This window comes from Oncorhynchus mykiss, chromosome 3 (genome assembly GCF_057628025.1).
Source record: "Oncorhynchus mykiss isolate SJ-2025 chromosome 3, ASM5762802v1, whole genome shotgun sequence".
Classification (NCBI taxonomy): domain Eukaryota; kingdom Metazoa; phylum Chordata; class Actinopteri; order Salmoniformes; family Salmonidae; genus Oncorhynchus; species Oncorhynchus mykiss.
Window position 1 is genome coordinate 44,763,252 of NC_143024.1, and position 25,706 is coordinate 44,788,957.

At 44.3% G+C, this 25,706-nt stretch overlaps 1 protein-coding gene across 1 annotated transcript in view; it reads right to left on the minus strand.

Moving 5' to 3' along the window:
• Positions 1–925: 925 nt before the first annotated feature.
• Positions 926–25,706, minus strand: part of LOC110518895 (inhibitor of Bruton tyrosine kinase) — a 36,160-nt gene continuing 11,379 nt past the window's right edge. The window contains exons 9-26 of the mRNA XM_021596266.3: positions 24,387–24,510; positions 23,913–24,090; positions 23,432–23,585; positions 22,577–23,212; positions 21,132–21,218; positions 20,850–20,932; positions 20,521–20,558; positions 20,179–20,275; positions 19,775–19,876; positions 19,478–19,595; positions 13,766–13,826; positions 13,423–13,544; positions 13,107–13,219; positions 12,728–13,007; positions 12,398–12,652; positions 11,948–12,142; positions 2,336–2,468; positions 926–2,031 (exon numbers count right to left, since the gene is read on the minus strand). Coding sequence (XP_021451941.3) covers positions 1,906–2,031; positions 2,336–2,468; positions 11,948–12,142; positions 12,398–12,652; positions 12,728–13,007; positions 13,107–13,219; positions 13,423–13,544; positions 13,766–13,826; positions 19,478–19,595; positions 19,775–19,876; positions 20,179–20,275; positions 20,521–20,558; positions 20,850–20,932; positions 21,132–21,218; positions 22,577–23,212; positions 23,432–23,585; positions 23,913–24,090; positions 24,387–24,510 — 2,902 coding nt within the window. The 3' untranslated portion in view covers positions 926–1,905. The remainder of the gene's footprint in view (positions 2,032–2,335; positions 2,469–11,947; positions 12,143–12,397; positions 12,653–12,727; positions 13,008–13,106; positions 13,220–13,422; positions 13,545–13,765; positions 13,827–19,477; positions 19,596–19,774; positions 19,877–20,178; positions 20,276–20,520; positions 20,559–20,849; positions 20,933–21,131; positions 21,219–22,576; positions 23,213–23,431; positions 23,586–23,912; positions 24,091–24,386; positions 24,511–25,706) is intronic.

Here is a 25,706-nt window from a genome sequence, read left to right on the forward strand (position 1 = left end):
AAAGAATAGGGTGCCACCTGGGACACATCCTTAAAAAGACTGAAAACAGCGGGGGCAGATGTCACTATCGTGGCTCTGGCCAGCGGTAGGAGAGATTGGCTTAGTGCTTTGAGAGGCATTTTACTCCAGCTTCACAGATATGAAAACGCTCAGGGATGACACGATTGTACATGCTCAAAGTTGGAACTCAAGTAAATTGATTCATTTGTAAAAGTTACGTAAAAAAAAATCCCCATTAAATGGAAATTCAGCTGTTACATTCTATGAACAAGGAGAATTTCAGGAGATATCCACATTCATATAGTTAAATTCTGAGGTGGTGAGCATCTCTGGACTATGTCACGCTCATTAGCAGGAGGTAAACGTCTACCGAGGTAAACACTTACGTCACATCGGAGGTAAACATTTTTTAGCAGGAGGTGACCTGCTGTCAGTGACCTAGCTGGACCATTCCGACCTGACATGGAGCCTTTTTTCTTTTCTGAGAGCCTTTCTGTGTAACGGCATCATCTCCGTCCTGACTAATTGAGCTTAATGGAATAATCACTGGGAACTCAGGTCTCTGGCGGACTCCTGATGTCATACTGTATCGACGTAGAACTATTAGGACCCATTAAATCACCACCCTTCCCTCTCTTTTTTTATGGCAGGGTTATCACAGGTAGGTGTTTATTTATGCAGAGCACAGATGTTAGAGTGGAGAGAGGCACTGTTTCCATCGAGATAAATGTAGCTCTAACTGAATCGGTCAGGGAGTTTGAGGGCGATTGCCTCCAATCTTGTAGCAACACTAGACAGACTATCATGAGCCTTGGACATTCACACTCTTCGGTTTCACATAACACAAGATGGGCCTATTGTAATATTGCACAAATAATTATAAGACCCATTCCACAATAAAGAGTAATAGAACCAGGAAACATGGTCATTGGACAGGTGAGTTGTTTTATTGCATGCCATTTTCTCACATCCAAAAGTCTCAAACGAAGGGTTCTGCATGGAAAAAAGACTGGGTTTACATGGTCTGGGTCACCAAGCCAACACATCCAGCTCCAGAACACAAAATAAAGTAAAACAACTCAAATACAGCCATCCAGAAAGTAGTGAAATTATTAGTGTGTGTGTGTGTGTGTGTGTGTGTGTGTACACATCAGAGGATCGTCAGGGTGAAAGCAAGGCACAAACCCAACAGCCTGCCCTATAACTCTGATAAAGGGAAACCAGCGAATACTCATATACAATTAGCTCACATTAGAAAACGGCAGGCTGCATGACACAGTCACTCCCGACCACCTCCTTCCATGATTAAACTACCCTGCATCACACAATATATATTCAGAACACAACGCATTTCCCAACTCATAAAGTAGAACTAGGTAGCAACCAGATCAAGCTGGCCTCTGAACTCCAAGCCCTGGCTTTAGGCTTAGTTCTTCTCAGAGGAACTTGTGCTATAGTACTTTTCCTAATTGGCACAGCTTATTCACGTAAAAAGTGCTGAAACAGACCAAATCCTCCTTTGTTAATGTAGTTCGGGATCCAATTTGTAGTTTGGACAGCTCCATTTCCTTACATACGTCTTTGGCAACTACTTAACTGTGAACATATTTTAAAACAGCTGAAACTTTTTGGAAGAGTATCTCTACTCATGTTTTGATGGCAAGGTGCAACAAATATTTCTCTCACCCACTGTTCCTTGCTCAGGGACACACTCAAAAAAAGGTAAACACGAAAAAAGAAGAGCCGTGACCAAACCTAAGGAACACTGGAGTCAAGCATAAAAAGACCTGCGTCAGACCCAGCCCACTGGCACAACTAGGCCTGAGGTATATCGTAACAATGACTGACAGGAGATACATATGGTCATCGGGTGGATAAGGAGATGGGTATGTGACGTGCGACGTCTCAGTGTTTATTCCAGAAGGGGATGGCGATGGGCCCCTGGACACACCTCTCCACCACAATCATCTCGTCGGGGTTGTTGCGGGTGCCGTAGTGATACAAAAGCTCTTGGATCGCTGCCTCCTCAATCTGCGAGGAGAGGGACGGGAGACACAAACACAGTTGGAGTGCTTTAAAGCCATAGCCAAGTCAAGGCAGCTGTCCTACAGACATGAGTTCGACAGAGGTGATGGGCGGGGGGGGGGGGGGGGGGGGTTGAATATCAACAGCTGATCTACACTAAGTCCTTCAGATTTCCTCTTAGAGACATTTATCAAGGTACTGAATCATTATGTTGAGTATGTGAGTTCGAACTGACAAGCTCACAGTGAAAGGAAAAGCACAGTGTGCAAAATAAACATCTGCTACAAATTTCTGCACACACACGCGTTACCTGAATGAGTGCCAGAAGTTTCTCTCGGCTGCGGATCAGTGCAGCCTCCTGCTGTTTCTCCTCCTCCACGATAGAAGCAAAGGTTACCATGGAGGCTGTAGGGGGGCTGCCTGCCACTCCCAGCATCCAGGGGCTGGTCAGTAAAGAAAATGACCTTCAGTTTGTGACAGGTTGAACATTCTTCCCCTCAAACAATTGTGTCCCCCCCCCCCCTGTGGTTGTTCAGGTTTTTTTTCAAGGTTGGGACAGGGTGACATGTGTTAGGTACATCCTGTAACAATTCTGACACTGATCTGAGACAGAGAACCAGAGAGAGAGAGAGATCTGAACTGGATATATCCTATGTGACCAAGGATGACCACAGGCTACCCAAGAGGACAAGGGGTGTGTGAATTCCAACTGACAGTGTGTGTGTGTGTGTGTGTGTGTGTGTGTGTGTGTGTGTGTGTGTGTGTGTGTGTGTGTGTGTGCGCGCGCGAAAGAAAACGCCAATGAAATGCTGATCTTCCTTGTAAGGCAATAGAGAAAACATTGACAAATAATGTTGACACTACTTGTAAAAAAAACTACAAATATGGATATTACACTTTTCCCCAGCCCTGAAATCTCCCTCCCTCCGTGCTCATCCATAAGCATGAGGAGTAGATTAGAAACTGGATCCTACTTCCTGTTCTGAGTGATCACTTGTGACATGGAAGTCATCTCAAATGCCGATTAGGATCAAAAGCCATCACTACACCACAGACGCACTGGCTGATTCATATTCAGGGCCCACTACCAGGTTACATCCCAAATCACACCATTTTCTCTACATAGTGAACTACTTTTGACCAGAGTCCTGTGGGCTATGGTCAAACATACAGTTGAAGTCAGAAGTTTACATCAACGACTTGTGTCAAGTGTTTCAACCACTAAACACAATTATTGTTAACCAACTACAGTTTTGGCAAGTCGGTTAGGACATCTACTTTCTGCATGACAAGTCATTATCCAACAATTGTTTACAGACAGATTATTTCACTTAATCACAATTCCAGTGGGTCAGTATTTTACATACACTAAGGTGAGTGTGCCTTTAAAAAGCTTGTAAAATTCCAGAAAATGATGTCATGGCTTTAGGAAGCTTCTGATAAGCGAATTGCCATCATTTGAGTCAATTGGAGTTGTACCTGTGTATGCATTTCAAGGCCTACCTTCAAACCCAGTGCCTCTTTGCTTGACATCAAGCCTGAAGGTACCACGTTCATCTGTACAAACAATAGTTCGCAAGTGTAAACACCATGGGACCACGCAGCCGTCATACCGCTGTTCTGTCTCCTAGAGATGAACGTACTTTGATGTGAAAAGTGCAAATCAATCCAGAACAACAGCAAAGGACCCTGTGAAGATGCTGGAGGAAACAGGTACAAAAGTATCTATATCCACAGTAAAACGAGTCCTATATCGACATAACCTGAAAGGCCCCTCAGCAAGGAAGAAGCCACTGCTCCAAAACTGCCATAAAAAAAGCCAGACTACGGTTTGCAATTGCACATAGGGACAAATATCGTACTTATTGGAGAAATGTCCTCTGGTCTGATGAAACAAGAATAGAACTGTTTGGCCATAATGACCATCGTTATGTTCGGAGGAGAAAGGGTGATGCTTGCAAGCCGAAGAACACCAACTTAACCGTGAAGCATGGGGGTGGCAGCATCATGTTGTGGGGGGCTTTGCTGCAGGAGGGACTGGTGCACTTCATAAAATAGATGGCATCATGAGGGAAAATGATCTGGATATATTGAAGCAACATCTCAAGACATCAGTCAGGAAGTTTTAAAGCTTGGTTGCAAATGGGTCTTCCAAATGGACAATGACCCCAAGCATACTTCCAAAGTTGAGGCAAATTGGCTTAAGGACAACAAAGAAGGTATTGGAGTGGACATCAAAGCCCTGACCTCAATCCTATAGAAAATGTGTGAAAACATGTGCGAGCAAGGAGGCCTACAAACCTGACTCAGTTACTACAAGCTGTCAGGAGGAAAATTCACCCAACTTGTGGGAAGCTTGTGGAAGGCCACCCAAAACATTTGACCCAAGTTAAACAATTGAAAGGCAATGCTACCAAATACTAGTTGCGTGTATGTAAACTTCTGACCCACTGGGAATGTGATGAAAGAAATAAAAGCTGAAATAAAAATCACTACTATTATTCTGACATTTCACATTCTTAAAATAAGTGATCCTAACTGACCTAAGACAGGGAATTTTAAATAAATGTATTTGGCAAAGGTGTATGTAAACTTCAACTGTGTGTGTGTGTGTGTGTGTGCTGGGTCACCCTATCACGGCCGGCTGTGATACAGCCTGTATTCGAACCAGGGACTGTAGTGACACCTCTTGCCCTGAGATGCTGCGCCACTGGGGAGCGCAAATGTAGTGCACTACATACGGAATAGGGTGCCATTAGAGACTGCACAGAGTGGGAGCGGACTTCACAGACCGGAAAGAGAGCGTTCCCAGTCTGTGGTCTTTAATCCATCTTGGCTCTGGGCAGTGAGAAAAGATCTACGTCTGGAAGACAGAGTCCCTGAATGACTCTGATAGAAGAGGAAGTAAGCAAAAGTCAAGAGCTTCTGCAAAAACAGAGTTTGACACCCTTGGGTCACACAAGCGCACCCACTTCCTGTAATTCATTGGCCTGATATGATTTGAGACAATTCACAATTCAAAAAACATTGCTACCAAAGTTTAAGTTAAAACAGCCACAATGTTTTCACAAGCATTCCTAAAACACCTCCGCCCATATTATGTGTTAATTTAGATGTCAACGTTACAGGATACAGCACATGAACAATCTCTTCCAAATGTTATGTAAAAACACCCCAAAATCTATTACGCTGAAATCGTACCGTTTACTGTCGTTTCAAATCAGGAGTACGCAGTATTCAGTTACCCTGGTCTCATTTTGTGCTGTCTTGCCAACTCCTGTGGTTATTTTTGTTAATCTTCGCACAAACAAAGATCTGGGACCAGGCAAATATTCAGCTCTTTCGGCATCTAAAGCTCTACCAATCCAGCTGGTGTCTGAGGTGTAGTTCACTGTGCAGGGTGAAGTTGCCCCTAGACGCTGATCTTGGGTCAGTTTAGCATTTTCCCCACTAATAGTTAAGGTTAGGATTGGGGGTGGGGGGGGGGGGCTGATCATATGATCTGTTCCAACCAGGGAGTAGTTCACTAGACATGTCAGTCTTGTTGAATGGGAAGTGAAAAGGTCATTGTGACCATCAGCCTGGTGGCTGATGGCCGAGCAATGAGTTACATCCTGCTTCAGGCATCGGCTTCCCGTTCAGTACATTGACCCTTCACTAAGCCCCGCCCCACTTGGTTACTGTTGGAACCTCAGACAACATTAACCCAGGAAGCCAAATTCCCCTTCCAACCACTGACGAAATCCCCTGATCTTAAAACACAATGAAATTAAAAAACAGACTACCCCTAACTAATCAGGAAACTCTTGGGTATGTTGTGGTGGACTGTCATTACAATTGCTTCACAGGAACATAGGGCTGGGTGGTATACCGTATTTGACCATATACCGGTATTGAATTGTACATTAAATTCTTTAACAGTATTTGAAAGTTGGGTTTTTAGAAAATGTGATAGGCCGTGTGTTACATACATTTTCATAGTTTATTTCGCTGCTCGAGTCATCAGTCTCCGGTCTCTCTCCATACTGATACCCACACAGACCTAGCACCACCCGTCACTCAAGGAGCTCATGTGTTATTCCTCAACCACGAGACACTTGCGTTCAGTCTGCATGCAGCACATGCAACAATGTTGACAAGGATGTGGTTTTCACTTCAAATCTTAATTTAAATTCCCCTAGTTTGTTTTTCTTACATCTGCAAACAGCTAGTTTGTATTTTCTTTGCAAATATTTTCTTTTAAAATCTTGTTAGCCACTAATCACTAGCTAGTTAATAAATGTAGTCAAACAATTAGCTACATACATAGCAAAAGAATGAACATCCTCACACTGTCAATTGCGTTTATTTTCAGCAAACTGATCATGTAAATATTTGTATGAACATAACAAGATTCAACAACTGAGAAACTGAACAAGTTCCACAGACATGTGACTAACAGAAATTGTATTATGTGTCCCTGACCAAAAGGGGGGGTCAAAATCAAAAGTAACAGTCAGTATCTGGTGTGGCCACCAGCTGCATTAAGTACTGCAGAGCACCTCCTCATGGACTGCACCAGATTTGCCAGTTCTTGCTGTGAGAGGTTACCCCACTGTTCAACCAAGGCACCTGCAAGTTCCTGGACATTTCTGGGGGGGGAATGGCCCTAACCCTCACCCGCCGATCCAACAGGTCCCAGACGTGCTCAATGGACTGAGATCCTAGTTCTTCGCTGGCCATGGGAGAACACTGATATTCCTGTCTTGCAGGAAATCGCACACAGAATGAGCAGTATGGCATTGTCATGCCGGAGGGTCATGTCACGATGAGCCTGCAGGAAGGGTACCACATGAGGGAGGATGTCTTCCCTGTAACGCACAGCGTTGAGATTGCCTGCAATGACAAGCTCAGTCCAATGAAGCTGTGACACACTGCCACAGACCATGACGGACCCTCCACCTCGATCCCGCTCCAGAGGACAGGCCGAGGTGTAACGCTCATGCCTTCGACGATAAATGCAAATCCGACCATCACCCCTGGTGACACAAAACCGAGACTCGTCAGTGAAGAGCACTTTTTGCCAGTCCTGTCTGGTCCAGTGATGGTGGGTTTGTGCCCATAGGCGACGTTCTTGCCAGTGATGTCTGGTGAGGACCTGCCTTACAACAGACCTACAAGCCCTCAGTCCAGGCTCTCTCAGCCTATTGCGGAAAGTCTGGGCACTGATGGAGGGATTGTGCGTTCCTGGTGTAACTCGGGCAGTTGTTGTTGCCATCCTGTACCTGTCCTGCAGGTGTGATGTTCGCATGTACCGATCCTGTGCAGGTGCTGTTACACGTGGTCTGCCACTACAAGGACAATCAGCTGTCCGTCCTGTCTCCCTGTAGCGCTGTCTTAGGTGTCTCACAGTAAAGACATCACAATTGATTGCCCTGGCCACCTTTGCAATCCTCATGCCTTCTTGCAGCATGCCTAAGGCGGGTTCACGCAGATGAGCAGGGACCCTGGGCATTTTTCTTTTGCTGTTCTTTAGAGTCTGTAGAAAGGCCTCCTAGGTGTCCTAATTTTTCAATTAACTGTGACCTTAATTGCCTACCAATCTGTAAGCTGTTAGTGTCTTAACGACCGTTCCACAGGTGCATGTTGATTAATTGTTTATGGTTCATTGAACAAGCATGGGAAACAGTGTTTAAACCCTTTACCATTAAGATCTGTGAAGTTATTTGGATTTCTACTGAATTATCTTTGTAAGACAGGACGTTTCTTTTTTTGGTGAGTTTTTACACACATACCAGTGACAGTGTAGACCTAAATCAGAATGTTTGTAACAGTATCTTCTAAATCAGAGAGGAATACACAAAGAATGAATATGTTAACTACATGAAGTAGCTAAGAGAAAACATTCAATGTAGCCAAAGATTATTGCGTCCCCTAGGTAACCCTTAACAATTTTGGTTCCTACCCTGTCACAATAACGCCTCCTTGGCATTTTTAAATTGTCGTCGTGTCAAACACTGTACTCAAAGTGCCCACCACTATATTCTAACTATAGAACTAGATTAATCATATTTCAATGATGCCAACAGTTCACCCAAGTGTTTTGCTCCAAATCACAAGTCAAATTTCATTTGCAACATTGTTAAAAATAATGCCTACAGGTGTGGAAACGATCTGAAATGAGTGGAGGAAATGTTGACATTGATGAAAGTGAAATTATTTTTGGTTGAATTGAACAGTATAAAACAAATCAGAAAGGAGGAAGACCCATTGAAATCACTTAGATTTGACAGTCTAGCAGTCATAGCAAATCTAGATCTTGTATTGTAAAATTAAAAAATAATAATAAATAATACGGTCAAATACCATACCAATTATTTTCAAATACCGTAATATGATATTTTGGCCATATCGCCCAGCCGTACGGGAAACTTGAAAACATTTTTTGTAGTATCGCTAGCCACTGAATGGCTCTGTGCATGCAGTCAAAGGTACTAACCACTTTGGGGGATAATATGTAGTGATGCACCGATATTACATTTTTGGCCAATATTTCCCTTGCCAAAATACCCAATAATTAACATTTTAGCGGTGTTTTAAGAATTCTAATACAGTTAAATAGTTAAAACAGACAGACACAGCAGTCTAAGACACTGCATCGTAGTGTAAGAGGCATCACTACAGTCCCTGGTTCGAATCCAGGCTGTATCATATCCGGCCGAGATTGGGAGTCCCATAGGGCGGCGCACAATTGGCCCAGCGTCGTCCGGGTTTGGCCATCATTGTAAATAAGAATTTGTTCTTAACCGACATGCTTAGTTAAATAACGGTTACACACATCACTGATCAAAAAGTTTTGGTTGGCATTTGTGTGTCCCCCATTACCAATAAAACAATCAAAAACCTATTTATTTCACTTACTTGCTTGTTTAGTCGTTTCATTCTCAACCAGGATTTCTATGGAACGCCGTTTGGGTCTTTGGGTGTCAAGAAATATACTACTTAACGTGTCAAATAAGCTTGTTGACCAATCAGGACCTGAATATGACTGCACATCACAATAATTTAACGGATTCGTAAATTTTTTAAGTAGTTATTACACATTGATTACACGGTCACTCTTATTTCATTTGTCACAACAATTCATCAATACGTATGCTATAATGCTGGTAAAGTCGTCTCGCGCACCTACAGTGCTGGTCATATACATTTTAAAAAGCTAGCTAGTGCATGAATGCAAACAATGTTCTTCAACAAAAATATAGCAAAATGACAATCTGTTTCAGTGGCTATAGTTAGCTAGCAAACTATATAGCTAGGTGTCATCTAAAATAACCCTAATGTATAAGACAGTTCTTATTTGATTAATGGTGGTCGGATCCATCTATGTGAAGCTAGCCACAATAGTGGACTTTGCGATTACCATTTGCAGTACTGTCAAATATACTTTTTATTTGAAGGCAAACTGAAAATTCCACTATTGTGCCTAATCCTTATTGTGGCTAGCTTCACAACACATAACCCAGTGCGGTCAAGCCTCACTAGCCAGATGAAGCTAGCTGGCGGCTGAAAACGGTAACACTGTTGCCCAAAGCTAAGTTGCTGACTAGCTATTTATTTTCATGAACTGAAGTTCAATTTCAATAGGCGAACAACAAGTGGCTACCTAGCTAATACTTACAAGGATTCCTAAATCATTGCAAAGAATAATGAAAGTGACTTCAGGTTCTACTGTTCCTTGTTTTTCAGGCTGGTTGTATTGGTGCTAGCTAGGTACAAATCTAAAAGTTAGATACCCCAGAAGTTGCGGTCGAACAAATTATGCTTTATTACCAACGCAGTATTTTAAGCACAACATTCTTGGGAAGCGTTTGCAGACTTTTTTGTACATCTTTGACAGTGCTACTGTATATTTTTTAAACATGCAAAGACCCAAATGGCATTCCATAGTATTATGTGGTGACGCTATTACTGTGTAACTCCGGTATGGCAACATCTGAAAAATAGCGCACTTGGTAGTGTGTACCGGTGCTCGACCAGTCGGCGAAAGCCAACATCACCCACGACAGAACGGTTGATTGTCAAGGGCAATGAATTTCATTATCTTGGCTTTAATGGATTTCACCTTTTGAGTTGCCTCGCTGAAAGTGTGTTACTTTTTCAAATGACTGCTCAAACCACACAGCAGATATTGTGGGCTAGTTTAGGAATGCCGTGTTGCACGTATAGAGCAACCTTTTACGTGGCGTCATTACATCATGTAGGTATGCACGTCAGCTTTCACATCAGTTTTGCACATTGGGGCGTTAAACTAGACATCAGCCAATACCAATGTTGGCATTTTTAGCTAATATCGTCCAATTCCAATATGTTCACCGATATACCGTGCATCCCTACTCATAAGTACTGAAATATTTAGCTGATGTCGACAGCAGATAAATTATATTCCTAATATAGCCTAATATAGCCAATTTAGCAAGCTAACTATGAGAAAGTTAAGTAGTTAGCAAGCTAGGCAGCGTTAGCAAAGTTTGGTGCTCAATGAGAGAGCCCGTAGCTAACCAGTTGAGCTAATGTAACCGATGTGAAATGGCTAGCTAGTTACCGGTGGTGCACGCTAATAGCGTTTCGATCGGTGACGTCACTCGCTCTGAGACCTTAAAGTACTGGTTCCCCTTGCTCTGCAAGGGCCGTGGCTTTTGTGGAGCGATGGGTAACGATGCTTCGAGGGTGACTGTTGATGTGTGCAGAGGGTCCCTGGTTCGAGCCCAAGTTGGGGCGAGGAGAGGGACGGAAGCTATACTGTTATACTAACAAAGTATAATTTCGTATTAGCAAAATATTCCAAGAGCCTCTGCATTTCAGGAAACACAGTGGCAAGTACCCCTGGTATACTGTTAAATTATTTAGCCATTCAAAACATATATTTTTTTTATATAAATCTCAGTTTTTCCCCACTGGCTTTCATGTGTTCATGAGCTTGTCTGAGGTGTCAGACTCAGACAGTTGCTATCCATTGGAGTGCTGCGATTGGTTGCCCAAAATTAAGAGGAGTGCTTAGCGAAGGGAGTTCGGGCGATATTTTCCTCTCGCTAAAACAGCGTTTTTTTTGTGCCATCTGTGCATCTGCATAGATCACTTTGCACCCATGTTGGCAGGAGTTTCACGAGAGTGTGTGTAGAGAAGGCTATGCTTATTGTTGTTGCAATCTCGTCAGAGCTTTTAGACATCAATAAAGGTGATGCATTGCACGCCAAGTGTGCAGGAGCTTCTTACCTTCCAATGACATTTGAACATTTCCGATGCACCTGCTCAAGCAAACCAGACTCTCAGGACTGGTTTCCCGGACTAGCCGGGAAGATTAACATAGTCCTCCAAATCCTTATTCTTTCTTTCGTCTGCTTCCCTTTGGAATAACTGGGAATCACCAGAGAAACTCTGCCAGTCACTTGCCACTTTCTTAGTGACTATGTTTATTCTAAAGAGATACATCACACAGACTGAACTAAATCCTGTATGGTTAAACCATCAGCTATAACATAGGCCTAATTATGGCACAACAACCATAGATACAAGCTTCACTATCTTCTTACTACAATGAAGTTGTGCATCACCAAGGTAACCAACTGACAATGATGCTAGTAGAGCTGTTAGTGCATGTCGGATTCCTGTCTTTGATAGAAACAAGAATCTGCGTGAGCATGGCGACACACTAGAGACATCTAGTGGACAACACTGCTACTTTAGGGTAGAGTGATAGGTCATTGATTCATCGGCCATAAGGGCATTCATCCCTTGGCCATACATGCTAGTGTACTCCTCTATATTGTGTGTGTGTGTGTTTGTGTGTGTGTACACACACACACACACACACTTCTGTATGTGTGTTGGTGACAATTAACATAAAATATGACCGACTGCCTATGTGTGCACACAGTCTTACCCAGCGGGTCTCTCTGGCTCGCTGGGGAGCTTAGCAGTACATTTGAAGTTGACCCTCCTGGCAACAGAGACCAGAGGCCCCTGAGCAACTGGCCTTTCCGGGGACCCTGGCCTCCCGTTCCTGACCCGGCTCTCCTCCTCCACCAGGAGGTCCCGGAATGCTCGAGACGAAGGGGTTGTCTGGACCGGAGTGGCCCTGAGGAGAGAAGGGAGGTGGAACCATATTCAACAACATTTGATGAATCAAAAGTACTACTTCAGCGCATTAAAAAGCACTACTTTCACTAAAAGCTGAGGGAATACGCAGATTCTGTATTTGTACATGAAACAACATTCAACACAAATGAGACCGGGAGAGGACCTACTCTATTACATAGGGATTATCTCACCAACCCACCACCTTCTTTGCTGGCTCTGATATTAGGAGCATTCCTTATGGAGGGGGGCTTACCATGCTTTCACATTCTTTGAGGGAGTAATGACTGGTGGCGATTTGGATAGGGCACACTCCGCACTGCCCTCCTTGGTTGCCATGGCGATCATCTTCCTCTGCTTCTGGGAGAGCTTGGCTGGGAGAGGGGACTGCTTGCTACTGCTGCCAACACTGACAGGACTTTTGGGAGTGGCTCTGAGACTTTGAGTCTTTGAGCTGGCTTCCATATCCATGATGGCCCTGATATCTAAGACAGGACGTGACAGAGCAGGACTGGAGAGAGAAGACACAAGGTCACATACAGTTCCACCCCTGAACCCTGTCCTGGTCCACAGTGACCTGGCTCACCTGGCTTTGACCTTGGGGATGTGCTCTGGAACAGAACTCTTTGGGGGTTCGGCGGAGAGGCCGTTCCGCATGGTGGCGGTGGTGGGGGTGCTGGGGGGCGTCTTCAACCTGGGACCTCCTTCAGCCCTCCCCTCCTCGGGCCTGTCGTGGAACACGGGACTCTGGAGGTTTCGGGGGCTGCGCACATCCTTGTAGCTGCCCTCAGAGTCAGATGTCATCAGCTCCTGCAGAGACTCCATGGAGTTGGTCTTTCCTGACTTGACCAGGCTGGGAGAGAGGACTGAGAAGAGACGGTGTATCATAATCCATATCAGCCCAACTCCAACTAAAGGAAATAATTATTGTGTGCCGTGATAAAGAGTGTGTGTGTGTGTTCTACCTGCAGCAGGTGGGCTCTGGATGATGTCAGAAAGGGTGTAACCCCCTGAGCTGTCGGAGCGTCGCCTAGGTTTTCTTTTGGCCTTCAACTTAGCCTTCTTCAACAGAGTCTCCCTGAGAGGAGGAAGAGAAACACATTTGGCCACGGTTCAAGTGTTAGGGAGGTTACTGGCTGGATGCATTTCAATCCAAAACATTGGAACCTACTTTCAGCACCAATTCAGTCCCATCTCATTCATGCCAGGGAGTGAACGAGCAACTTCTGGAATGAGATGCAGCCACAGTGTTGTACAGTAGTTTGATAGATGGTATAGTACCTGCAGGAGTAGTCTAGTTCAGCGTCAGCTTTAGCGCTGAATGAAGAGTCCATGTCCTCGTACACAGTGAGGTCCGGGGCGTCTGGGTAAGGCGTGATCAGTCGCTTCTGCATGGCCGGAATCTGACAGGATGGTAACAGGTCAGTTAATCAGAACCAACAGTCATGTTCAGTAAGAATCACATGGAAGAAAACAAGTGAAACAGGGAGGGACTATCTGAGAAACCCTCCAATAACAAACCCTATTTTCATTTTCCGTTGAGTTCCCCTACTGAACATATGCCAGGTATCGCACTATACAGATGATGCAGGTACGGTCACGGCTCAAAGGGGAAATGACTCACCATCCTCCTGTAGGAGGCAGAGAGCTCCACCAGCACGTCATCACTCAGGATATCCAGCGCTCTGAAGAGAGAGATATGGATATATAAAACACAGAGAGAGAGAGAGAGACTCAAAGAAGAATCCATAGTTTTGCCTCATCTGGGAAAAATTCGAAAACTCTTGTTGTTTGTTTAGTGTTATCTATCCAAAATGGAGATGTATGGGTAAACCACTTCTCCAATCTTTTTGGCCCTATAACAAAGAACCAGCAAAAACATATACATGATCAAATACAAATCTTATAAATCAACTATTAAAAGACTACCAGAACCCACTGGATTCTCCAATTACATTGAATGAACTACAGTACTAAATAAACCCTCCACCCCAAAAAAGACCTGTGGTGTAGATGGTATCCTCAATGATAAAACATAAAGACCACAAATTCCAATTGTTTATACTTAAACTCTAACATCCTTAGCTATGGCATCTTCCCTAATATTTGGAAGCAAAACAAAAGCAAAGTCTTCTCATGCTTTGTTAATTAAAACTTGACTCAATTTGACATAAGGGTCTGCTATAGAAACTGATGGAAGGTGGTGTTGGGGAAAAAAAAATACACATTATGAAATCCATGTACACAAACAAGCGTGGATTCAAATTTGGTAAAAAAAATAAAACATTTCTATCCACAGAGCCATGGGGTGAGACAGGGATGCAGCTTAAGCCCCAACCTCAACACACACACACAGTTGAAGTCGGAAGTTAACATACACTTAGGTTGGAGTCATTAAAACTCGTTTTTCAACCACTCCACAAATTTCTTGTTAACAAACTATAGTTTTGGCAAGTCGGTTAGGACATCTACTTTGTGCATGACAAGTAATTTTTCCAACAATTGTTTACAGACAGATTATTTCACTGTATCACAATTCCAGTGGGTCAGAAGTTTACATACACTAAGTTGACTGACTTTAAACAGCTTGGAAAATTCCAGAAAATGATGTCATGGCTTCTGATTAGGCTAATTGACATAATTTGAGTCAATTGGAGGTGTATCTGTGGATGTATTTCAAGGCCTACCTTCAAACTCAGTGTCTCTTTACTTGACATCATGGGAAAATCAAAAGAAATCAGCCAAGACCTCAGAAAAACAATTGTAGACCTCCACATAAAATTCAACATACCAATTAGGATCTGGCTAAAAATATTTGAATCGCTTATTCAAAAATAACCTCTGTGTACAATGTAAAACACCAAATAATGCACGCAGAGCAGAATTAGGCCGATACCCACTAATAATCAAAATCCAGAAAAGAGACGTTAAATTCTACAACCACCTAAAAGGAAGCGATTCCAGAACCTTCCAAAACAAGGCCACCACCTACAAAGAGAGGAACCTGGAGAAGAGTCCCCTAAGCAAGCTGGACAGCAATTAGACCCAAACAATTGAGACAAAAAAAGACACTTGACCGAGAGCAAACTAGAATGCCATTTGGCCCTAAATAGAGTACACAGTGGCAGATTACCTGACCACTGTGACTGACCCAAACTTAAGGAATGCTTTGACTATGTACAGAGTCGGTGAGCATAGCTATTGAGGAAGGACACCGTAGGCATACCTGGCTCTCAAGAGAAGACAGGCTATGTGCACACTGCCCACAAAACGAATCGTAAACTGAGCTAACCTTCCTAACACAGATCCAAAGAATTTGTCTATTTAAGGTCCCACAGTTGACAGTGCATGTCAGAGCAAAAACCAAGCCATGAGGTCAAAGGAATTGTCAGTAGAGCTCAAGACAAGATTGTATTGAAGAACAGATATGGGGAAGGATACAAAAATATTCATGCAGCATTGAAGGTCCCCAAGAACACAGTGGCCTCCATCATTCTTAAAATGGAAGAAGTTTGGGACCACCAAGACTCGTCCTAGAGCTGGCCGCCCAGCCCAACTGAGCAATCAGGGGAGAAAAGCCTTGGTCAGGCAGGTGACCAAGAACCCAATGGTCACTCTGACAGAGCCTCAGAGTTCAGAGTGGAGATTGGAGAACCTTCCAGATGGGCAACTATCTCTGCAGCACTCCACCAATCAGACCTTTATGGTAGAGTGGCCACCCCACAATAAAAAGGCACAAGACAGCCTGCTTGGAGCCAAAAGGACTCAGGCCATGAGAAACAAGATCCTCTGGTCTGATGAAACCTAAATTGAACTCTTTGGCCTGAATACCAAGTGTCACATCTGGAGGAAACCTGGCACCATCCATCTGGTGAAGCATGGTGGTGGCAGCATCATGCTGTGGGGATGTTTTTCAGCGGCAGGGACTGGGGGACTAGTTAGGATAAAGGGAAAGATAAACAGAGCAAAGTAGAGAGAGATCCTTGGTTTAGTCCTGAGCGCTCTGGAGCATGTTCTCAGACAACGCAGGAGTGGCTTCGGGACAAGTCTTAATGTCCTCGAGTAGCCCAACCAGAGCCTGGACTTGAACATCTCTGGAGAGAAATGAAGTGATTGAGACTAGTCAAGGATCATATCACCTCCACTTTACCAGTCAACCGAGACCCACCGCAATAGTCCACAGACTATGCAATCGCCATCACACTGCCCTATCCCTTCTGGACAATAGGAATACCTATTTAAGTATGCTGTTCATTGACTACAGCTCAGCATTCAATACCATAGTACCCTCCAAACTCATCATTATGCTTGATGCTCTGGGTCTCAACCCCACCCTGTGTGATAGTGTCCTGGACTTCCTGACAGGCTGACCCCAGGTGGTGAAGGTAGAAAACAACATCTCCACTTCGCTGATCCTCTACAATGGGGCCCCACAACAGTGCGTCCTCATCCCCCTCCTGTGCTCCCTGTTCACCCACGACCACACATGCCTCCAACTCAATCATCAAGTTTGAAGACAACAGTAGTGGGCTTGATTTCCAACAAAGACGAGACAGCCTACAGAGAGGTGAGGGCCTTCGGAGTTTTGTGTTAGGAAAACCTCTCACTCAACGCCAACAAAACAAAGGAGATGATCGTGGACTTCAGGAAACAGCAGAGGGAGCACCCCCTTATCCACATCGAAGGAACAGCAGACAAACTGAAATGGTCCACCCACACAGACAGTGTGGTGAAGGGGCAACATCACCTCAATCTCAGGAGGCTGAATAAATTTGGCTAGGCACCTAAAAGCCTGACTAACTTTTACAGATGCACAATTGAGAGCATCCTGTCGGGCTGTATCACCACCTGGTACAGCAACTGCACCGCCCTCAACCGCAGGGCTCTCCAGAGGGTGGTGCAGTTTACACAACACATCACCGAGGGCAAACTACCTGCCCTCCGGGACACCTACAGCACCCGATGTCACAGGAAGGTCAAAAAGACCATCAAGAACAACCACCCGAGCCATTGCCTGTTCACCAAGCTACCATCCAGAAGGTGAGGTTAGTACAGGCACATCAAAGCTGGGACCGAGAGACTGAAAATAGCTTCTGTCTCAAGGCCATCAGATTGTTGAACAGCCATCACTAACAGAGGTTGCTGCCTACATGGTATTGAAATCATTGGCCACTAACAAATGGATCTTTATTAATTAATTATGAATTTATTAACTTTATTAATAATGATGTTTACACATCTTACATTACTCATCTCATATGTACAGTATTTTATTGCATCTTGCCTATGCCGCTCTGTCATTGCTCATCCATATATTCTTATTCCATTGTGTATTAGGTAGTGGTGGAATTGTTAAGATTACTTGTTAGATATTGCTGCACTGTCGGAACTAGAAGCACAAGCATTGCAACACTCGCAACAACATCTACTAACCATGTGTGTGTGACCAACAAAATTATTTGATTTGAAAACAGCTCCCCATCCAACCTGACAGAGCTTGAGAGGATCTGCAGAGAACGATGGAAGAAACTCCAAATACAGATGTGCCAAGCTTGCAGTGTCATACCCAAGACGAGGCTGTAATCACTGCCAAAGTTGCTTCAACAAAGTACTAAGTAAAGGGTCTGAATAATTATGCAAATGTGATTTCAGTTATTTTATTTGTAATAAAATTTGCATTAAAAATCTAAATCAAACCATTTGCCACATGCGCCGAATACAACAAGTGTTGATTTTACCATGAAATGCTTAGTTACAAGCCCTTAACCAACAGTGCAGTTCAAGAAGAAAATATTTTCCCAGTAGGCTAAGATAAAAAGTAATAATAAAAACACAGTAAGAATGATAATAACGAGACTATATGCAGGGGGCACCGGTACCGAGTCAGTGTGCGGGGGTACAGGCTAGTTGAGGTAATCTGTATATGTAGGTGGGGGCGAAGTGACTATGCATAGGTAAACAAACAGCGAGTAGCAGCAGTGTACAAGAGGGGATGTCAATGTATATTGTCCGGTGGCCATTTTTATGAATTGTTCAGCAGCCTACTGGCTTGGGGGGTTAGAAGCTGTCGAGGAGCCTTTTGGTCCTACACTTGGTGCTCTGGAACCACTTGCCGTGTGGTGGCAGAGAAAACAGTGCGACTTAAGTGACTGAAGTCTCTGACAATTTTAATGGGCTTTCCTCTGACACAGCCAATTATATAGGTCCTGGACGGCAGAAAGCTTGGCCCCAGTGATGAACTGGGATGTTCGCGCCACCCTCTGTAGCGTCTTATGGTCAGATGCCGAGCAGTTGCCATACAAGTCGGTGATACAACCGGTAAGGACGCTCCCAATGGTGCAGCTGTAGAACCTTTTGAGGATCTGGGGGCCCATGCCAAATCTTTTCAGTCTCCCGAGGGGTAAAAGGTTGTCGTGCCCTCTTCACGACTGTCTTGGTATGTTTGGACCATGATAGTGCATTGGTGATGTGGACACCAAGGAACTTGAAACTCGACCTGCTTCACTACAGCCCCGTCGATGTTGAATGGGGGCCTGTTTGGCCCGCCATTCCTGTAGTCCACAATCAGCTCCTTTGTCTTGCTCACATTGAGGGAGAGGTTGTTGTCCTGGCACCACACTGCCAGTTCTCTGACCTCCTCCCTATAGGCAGTCTCATCGTTACCACCTGGGGGCGGCACATCAGGAAGTCCAGGATCCAGTTGCAGAGGGAGGTGTTTAGTCCCAGAGTCCTTAGCTTAGTGGTGTTGAACGCTAAGCTGTAGTCAATGAACAGCATTCTCACATAGGTGTTCCTTTTGTCCAGGTGAGAAAGGACAGTGTGGAGTGCAATTGAAATTGCGTCATCTGTGGATCTGTTGGGGCGGTATGCAAATTGGAGTGGGTCAAGGGTGGATGTTGTGAGCCATGACCAGCCTTTCAAAGCACTTCATGGCTACCGATGTGAGTGCCACAGGGCGGTAATCATTTAGGCAGGTTACCTTCGCTTCCTTGGGCACAGGGACTATGTTTGTCTGCTTGAAACATTTAGGCATTACAGACTCGGTCAGGGAGAGGTTGAAAATGTCAGTGAAGACACTTGCCAGTTGGTCCGCGCATGCTTTCAGTACAAGTCCTGGTAATCCGCCTGGCCCAGCGGCTGTGTGAATGTTGACCTGTTTAAAGGTTTTGATCGCATCTGCTACAGAGAGCGTTATCACAGTCATCCAGAACAGCTGGTGCTCTCGCGCATGCTTCAGTGTTGCTTAAAAAAATAAAATAAGGCTGTAACATAATAAAATGGGGAAAAGGTAAAGTGGTCCAAATACTTTCCGAATGTACTTAATACACACACTCACTTGGACTCGAGCAGGGCAGCCATGTTGTGCACGATGAACTGGATGCACGACAGTTTGAGCTGCTCAGCGTTGTACATGGCAGAAAACTGCAGCAGCTCCGCAGCGTTCTTCAGCGTCACTGAGGAGACGGAAGAGGAAGCCATTTTTTAAAACAAACAGGACAGTGCTCTCACACGGGTGATTTTCAAGACAAAGCTGTTTGACATGTTGACAGGCAGGAGAGAAAGAGAGGAAGACAGAGGCATGGGAGGAGAGCAGAGAGGGCTAAGAGGACAGAGGGAAGATGAGAGGACATACGGTTCTCAGTGATGGCCACCTCACACATCTCCTTCAGTCGGGTGATGAGAAGCTGATCGGCCACCACCAACACGTTGCAGACAAACTCCACATTGAGAGACTCTGGAAGTGGATAGAGACAGACTTTTAGCTTCCAACTACCTTGTGCATCAAGATCAAAGTCAACATGAGGTTCGTAAATATTATTAGGGGTAGCCACGTGGTAGACTTATTTTTAACTCAATATTTATTTAATTTACTTATTTGACAGGGACAGTGCACATTTAGCAACATTACAGAGTCAATGTGTATGTACCCAAGTTAGCAAAAGAGCTCATTTCCATCCATAGTTCCAAAGCATTTTTCACTGAGTGTGTGTGTGTGTGTCTACAGGTTGTATATGCATGATCTGGTGTGTCCTGTACCTTTGATAGTGGGAGACTCGTCAGTGTAGACATATTCTAGGATGACCTGCAGTATCTCTGAGCTGGTGGGCATCTCTAGGGCACTACAAGAAGTGGCCTGTGGGGGGCACACAACAACTACATCACCATCACTGATCACAAGTAGCAGCACACTTACTCAAGCACAATGTGAGACAATGTTTTCAGAGCCAACGGTTACTTCTGGCAATATTAAAATTAAGCTTTAGTGTACAATGAGCAAGACCTCCAATTGCCAGCAACTAAAACAGATATTTTATCAATTGTAAAAACTAATATGGATTGATAAACATGAAATAAAATCAAAGACAAAACATAACATACCTCTATCCAGGGGTTCCCCAGCATACTGTGGAAGTACTCTGAAACACATGACATGTTTACAATAGAACTGCCACTAAGAAATATCCAAAAATCATCCCCCAGACACATCTTACTCCTTAATAAAAAATCATTTTCAATTGAGATTCTCCATTGAGCATGCTTTTAGTCCAGGGCTAGGTTTAATCTGTGTACCGAAAACTGGTCCCACGGCTTTAACAAATGACTGGCCAATCTAGTGTCAGATGTCTACAACCTTGAATAACCTAAACCCACAGTTCACCCTACAAACTCCAAGAAACGCAACCATATGTTGACACATGGTAGCTCACCAAGTCTGGCACACAGCACACACTTGTGACAGGGGAACTCCTTGCCATCCTCAGACCTCAGAGTGACATCACAAAGGTAGGAGCTTGGGGGAGACAGAGATACAGCTTAGACGGGGAACAATATCTCCGCTTTGATATTTTACTACCCTGGTTTTCTGACGACACACACAACTGAATAGAGTCACAGAACATTGACTTGAATAGGAATGTCCATTCTAGTAATTACCTTTCTATGAACACAACATTGTCTCAGTTTAAATTGCCACGTGGCAATTTACTCACCACTTTTTCTGGTTATATCGTGGCTTGTTGGCCGTCATCTTAAGCACTACATTGATCTTCCCGTTGTCATACTGCACTCCATCCAAACTGTAATAAAATGTTTTTAACAAAATACACTACGGGTTATAACATGTTAATAATGGTTTTACTCTACAATGGTAATGGTTTTACTCTACAACACCCACAAGCTTCACAGGACTAGTCTCATGTCTCAAACCCAAACACTTCTGTCAAGTCCGAACTGTTTGAGCTACAAACTAAAAGGACCCCACCATCAAAATTCTGAGACTCTTACAAACGTGTTCTCCGTTTTACTCTATGACGCCCACAAGCGTCACAAGACTCGTCTCAAGGTAACCCGGTAAAACATTTTTTTTTTAAATGAATAGGATTTTAATGGGCCATTTTTTTGATACATTGTTGGACATTCGGTTGTGCCACGTATGAACATGTTATTCAATGCGTTTAAGGCTAATAGCAGAAGCCCAAATTCAATGCTTCATCAAATATTTGAAAAAATATACACCTACAGGGGTCCTAAAATCCCAAATCAGATAGCTAAATGACCCATGGTATGACCATCTTAAAAAACTATTCTAGATATTAACAACCCCCCCCCCCCAGGGGTTAAAAGCAAGACAAATAACAATAAACATGTCGTCCTCCACAAATGTGAAAAACAGCGCAAGTGGTGTCTGAGATATCGCATGTGACTTACATACTATACTGTACGTATAGTTGATTAATAATGTGTAATTTTGTAAGCACCGGATCTCTATGGCAAGGCGCATCATTCACCTAAATTTCGTCAAAATCAGCCAGTGTTGACCGAGGTATCACGTGTTAGCTAGACTCATTACCCTGAGTATTTGTGCCAAATTTCATCACCACGAGTCAAACAGATCAAGATATATAACATGTCCCTGTAACGGCGCCACCGTGTGGTCAATATGAATGTTCTTGCACATGAGTCTTGACAGTGTTTGCAAAATGTGTACAACTTTGTTAAAATACAAATATCCTTGATTGATTTATATAAATCTATGTGCCAAACCACACCCACGTGAATTTTTATTGGTCATGTTTCAGGTACTAGTTTAAAAGTATTGCGTCGAGAGACCTTTTCCCATAGTTATCACATCGTCAGATCAGTCACTCGGTGCCAGAAGAGCAGCGTTTTTCCACAAAATTAAAAAATAACGTGAGGTGCATGACCTTTCAAAGTTTGCATTTTCAATCACATGTTATAGCGCCACCATCTGGCCAATCAATATAATTTTGTAAATGCCAGCTCTCAATGGTAAGATGCATCATTCAAGTTGTCAAAACCGGGCCACTGCGGTCTGAGATATATCGCGTGTGACAAACATACGAACGGACCAACCCACAGTCCACTACCCGATTTCATCGTGGGGGACAACAATCATAACCAACTCATTATTCACCGTGCCGACAGACTCCCCATGCCGAGCTTCTTGGCCACGCCCTGTAAGGTCTTGACCGGGTTGACTCTTCCTCCCTCTCCAGCTCCAGCCTTGCCTCCCTTGCCTTTTTTCCCAGGCTTGGTGCCCTTGCTTTTGGGCTTGTCTCCGTCCCCTCGGGCCGATGGGGTCAGCGAGTGGTACACTTCCAGGGCCAAGCGGTCCCTCAGGTTGCCCTCATGGAAGCCCAGGTCCTGCAGGCTGCTGATCAGCTGCTCCTGCTCCGGGTCCTGTTGATTCTGGTTCTGACCGAAGACTCGAGGCCGGTGGCCCTGCACCAGCAGATCACAGGAGTCGGTGTAGATGAACTTCAGGACGTGCTCCAGCATCTCAGGGCTCACCGTCTCCACCACCAGCAGGTCACAGCCCACCGCATCCTCGCTCCTCCTCACCTCCCCGTCTCCCTCCCCCCCGTCCGGCACCAGCTGCTTCCTGAAGAACTCGGACCTCATGGACAGGAGGTACTTGTGGGCGGGGAAGGTGCGGTCTCCAGCCTGCAGGGTCAAGTCGTGGATGCTGTCCGTCTCGTCCGCTTCCTCCAGCAGGCCCCGGAAGTGTTGGGAGAAGGAGGAGGGAGATACGCTGGGAATCTCAAACAGGCTGGGCGGGGGAAGGACAGAGATCAGACATTTTGTTCACGAATCAGGGTCATGTTCACTAGGCACGAAATGCTCCAAAACGTAGTTAAACAGGGATGTACTATCTGAACTTCCCAACAAACACTTATTGTCCATTTCAAAAACGTTTTGTTACAGTGTGGCCAAATAAAGACACAGTTAAAATGTTTTAAAAAGGTGCGACAACACAGAGGAACGGTACCTGGTTTTAGGGTCAGACTGCAGCACTCCAAAGTTGCGTCCCTTGGAGTCCATGGTGATGCTGACCGCACGGTGGACATAGGGGAGCTTCTCCAAGCGGATTCGCTCGTACACAGTTCCACCCTCTGGGTAACCACACACCTCCACACTCCCATCTAAAGCACACAAGGGAGAAATGCTTTAGTAAAATGACAAAACGCAGTGATTCTAACTTACTTCCCAATGATTCAAATCCAAACAACTTCTGATTTATGCTGGGATGATAAACATCCTGAAAAACAGATAAATAGTACACATTACTTACATTCAAGGGTGCAAAAGAGTACTTTTGAATCTAAGTCTGGTTTACTATTTTTCCATACTTCATGAAGTTCATCATCCACCATACATGTAAATGAGGAAAGTGAAAGAACACTGGTTGTCCTCAGAAGTATCATTGTGTCGTCACTGAGCTATGAGAGTAAACCATTTTCTCAACTCACCTTTCTTCTCCACGCTCTTCCTGTACTCTCCGTGCCACTGTCCGCTGAAGCCCTCCCCTTCCTGTGTGACAAACATCATGTTGTTCCTGCTCAGGGCGATGTCTGTAATGAACACCTGGCGCCCATATGCCCACCTGCATTGTCTCACCGAACCGCCCACTGAGCGCCAGCAGAAAACCTGACGGAGAGCGAGAAATCGCAATAGCACTTTAGTAATCCAGAGGGACAATTAAAGGCATTGTCAGTCTGTGGTGACAACAAATGCATAGAATAAACATAGATCACACAGATCAACACACATCATCATCCAAACAGAAAAAACTAAGTAATAAAGAACGGGATAAGATAATCAATGGCTCAAATACATCAGCTTGAGGGGTGATCATATGGAGTGAATCGTTTGAAAATGAAGAATCCACCAACAAAATGAAGTATTTGTTATTTTTCAATGTGTTGGACCCAGCTGGTCCTTACCCTCCCAGCTTCATCCAGGGCCAGGATGGCCACCTTCTCTCCCCCTCTCTCATTCAGGATCTGGGGGTCCACACGATGGTCCAGGCTGCCTCCGCTCACAAGGACCTTCCGGATGTTCAGTTGTCTGAAAGAGAAACAACAATTTTCTTTTTTACATATATTTTTTTTTTAAAGAGCGAGTGACAGTAGAATGATCATCACGTATCTCTCGCTCTCTCTCTCCTGTTAACCCTTTATTGCCTATGCCCTGTTTAAGCCAGGAGGGGGGTAACTACTAAGCTATATGGAATTGTTTTAAGAAGGTCATACCAAGGATCATTTTACTATTTGATTTAAGACCCCTTGAAGTATAAAAAATAAAAAAAAATTGCTAAACTTTCTAAAAACCTTTCATATTATAGGGTAGTCTATAGATTGCAGAGATAAAAAAAGGTTACATCCATTTTAGAATAAGGCTGTAACGTAACAAAAAAGGTGGAAAAAGTCAAGGGTTAGAATAATTTTCTAATGGCACTATACATATACATACTTTTGTGTATGTATGTAGACACACATACAAATTAGTGGACTCCGCCATTTCAGAACCACCCGTTGCTGACAGGTGTACAGAGTTGAGCATACAGACATGCAATCATCAATGACAAACATTGGCCTTACTGAAATGCGCAGTGACTCAACGTGCCACCATCATAGGATGCCAACTGTAAAGATAGGTGGGGGAGGAATAATGGTCTGGGGCTGTTTTTCATGGTTCGGGCTAGACCCCTTAGTTCCAGTGAAGGGAAATCTTAACGCTACAGCATACAATGACATTCTAGACGATTCTGTGCTTCCAACTTTGTGGCAACATTTTGCGAAAGGCCCATTCCTGCTTCAGCATGACAATGACTCCGTGCACAAAACGAGGTCCATACAGAAATGGTTTGTCGGGATCGGTGTGGAAGAACTTGACTGGCCTGCAGAGAGCCCTGACCTCAACCCCATTGGACACCTTTGGGATGAATTAGAACACCAAACGTGAGCCAGGCCTAATCGCCCAACATCAGTGCTCGACCACACTAATGTTTATGGCTGAATGGAAGCAAGTCCCCGCAGCAACATCTAGTGGAAAGCCTTCCCAGAAGAGCGGAGGCTGTTTTAGCAGGGACCAACTCCATATTAATACCAATGGTTTTGGAATGAGATGTTGGACGAGCAGGTGTCCACATACGTTTGGTCATGTAGTGTACTTTCATAAATGAGAGCAAAACAACCAACATGTACGTGTTCATGAGAGTCTCACCTTGACACAGAGGGGTCATATTAGTATGTAGCCCAAAC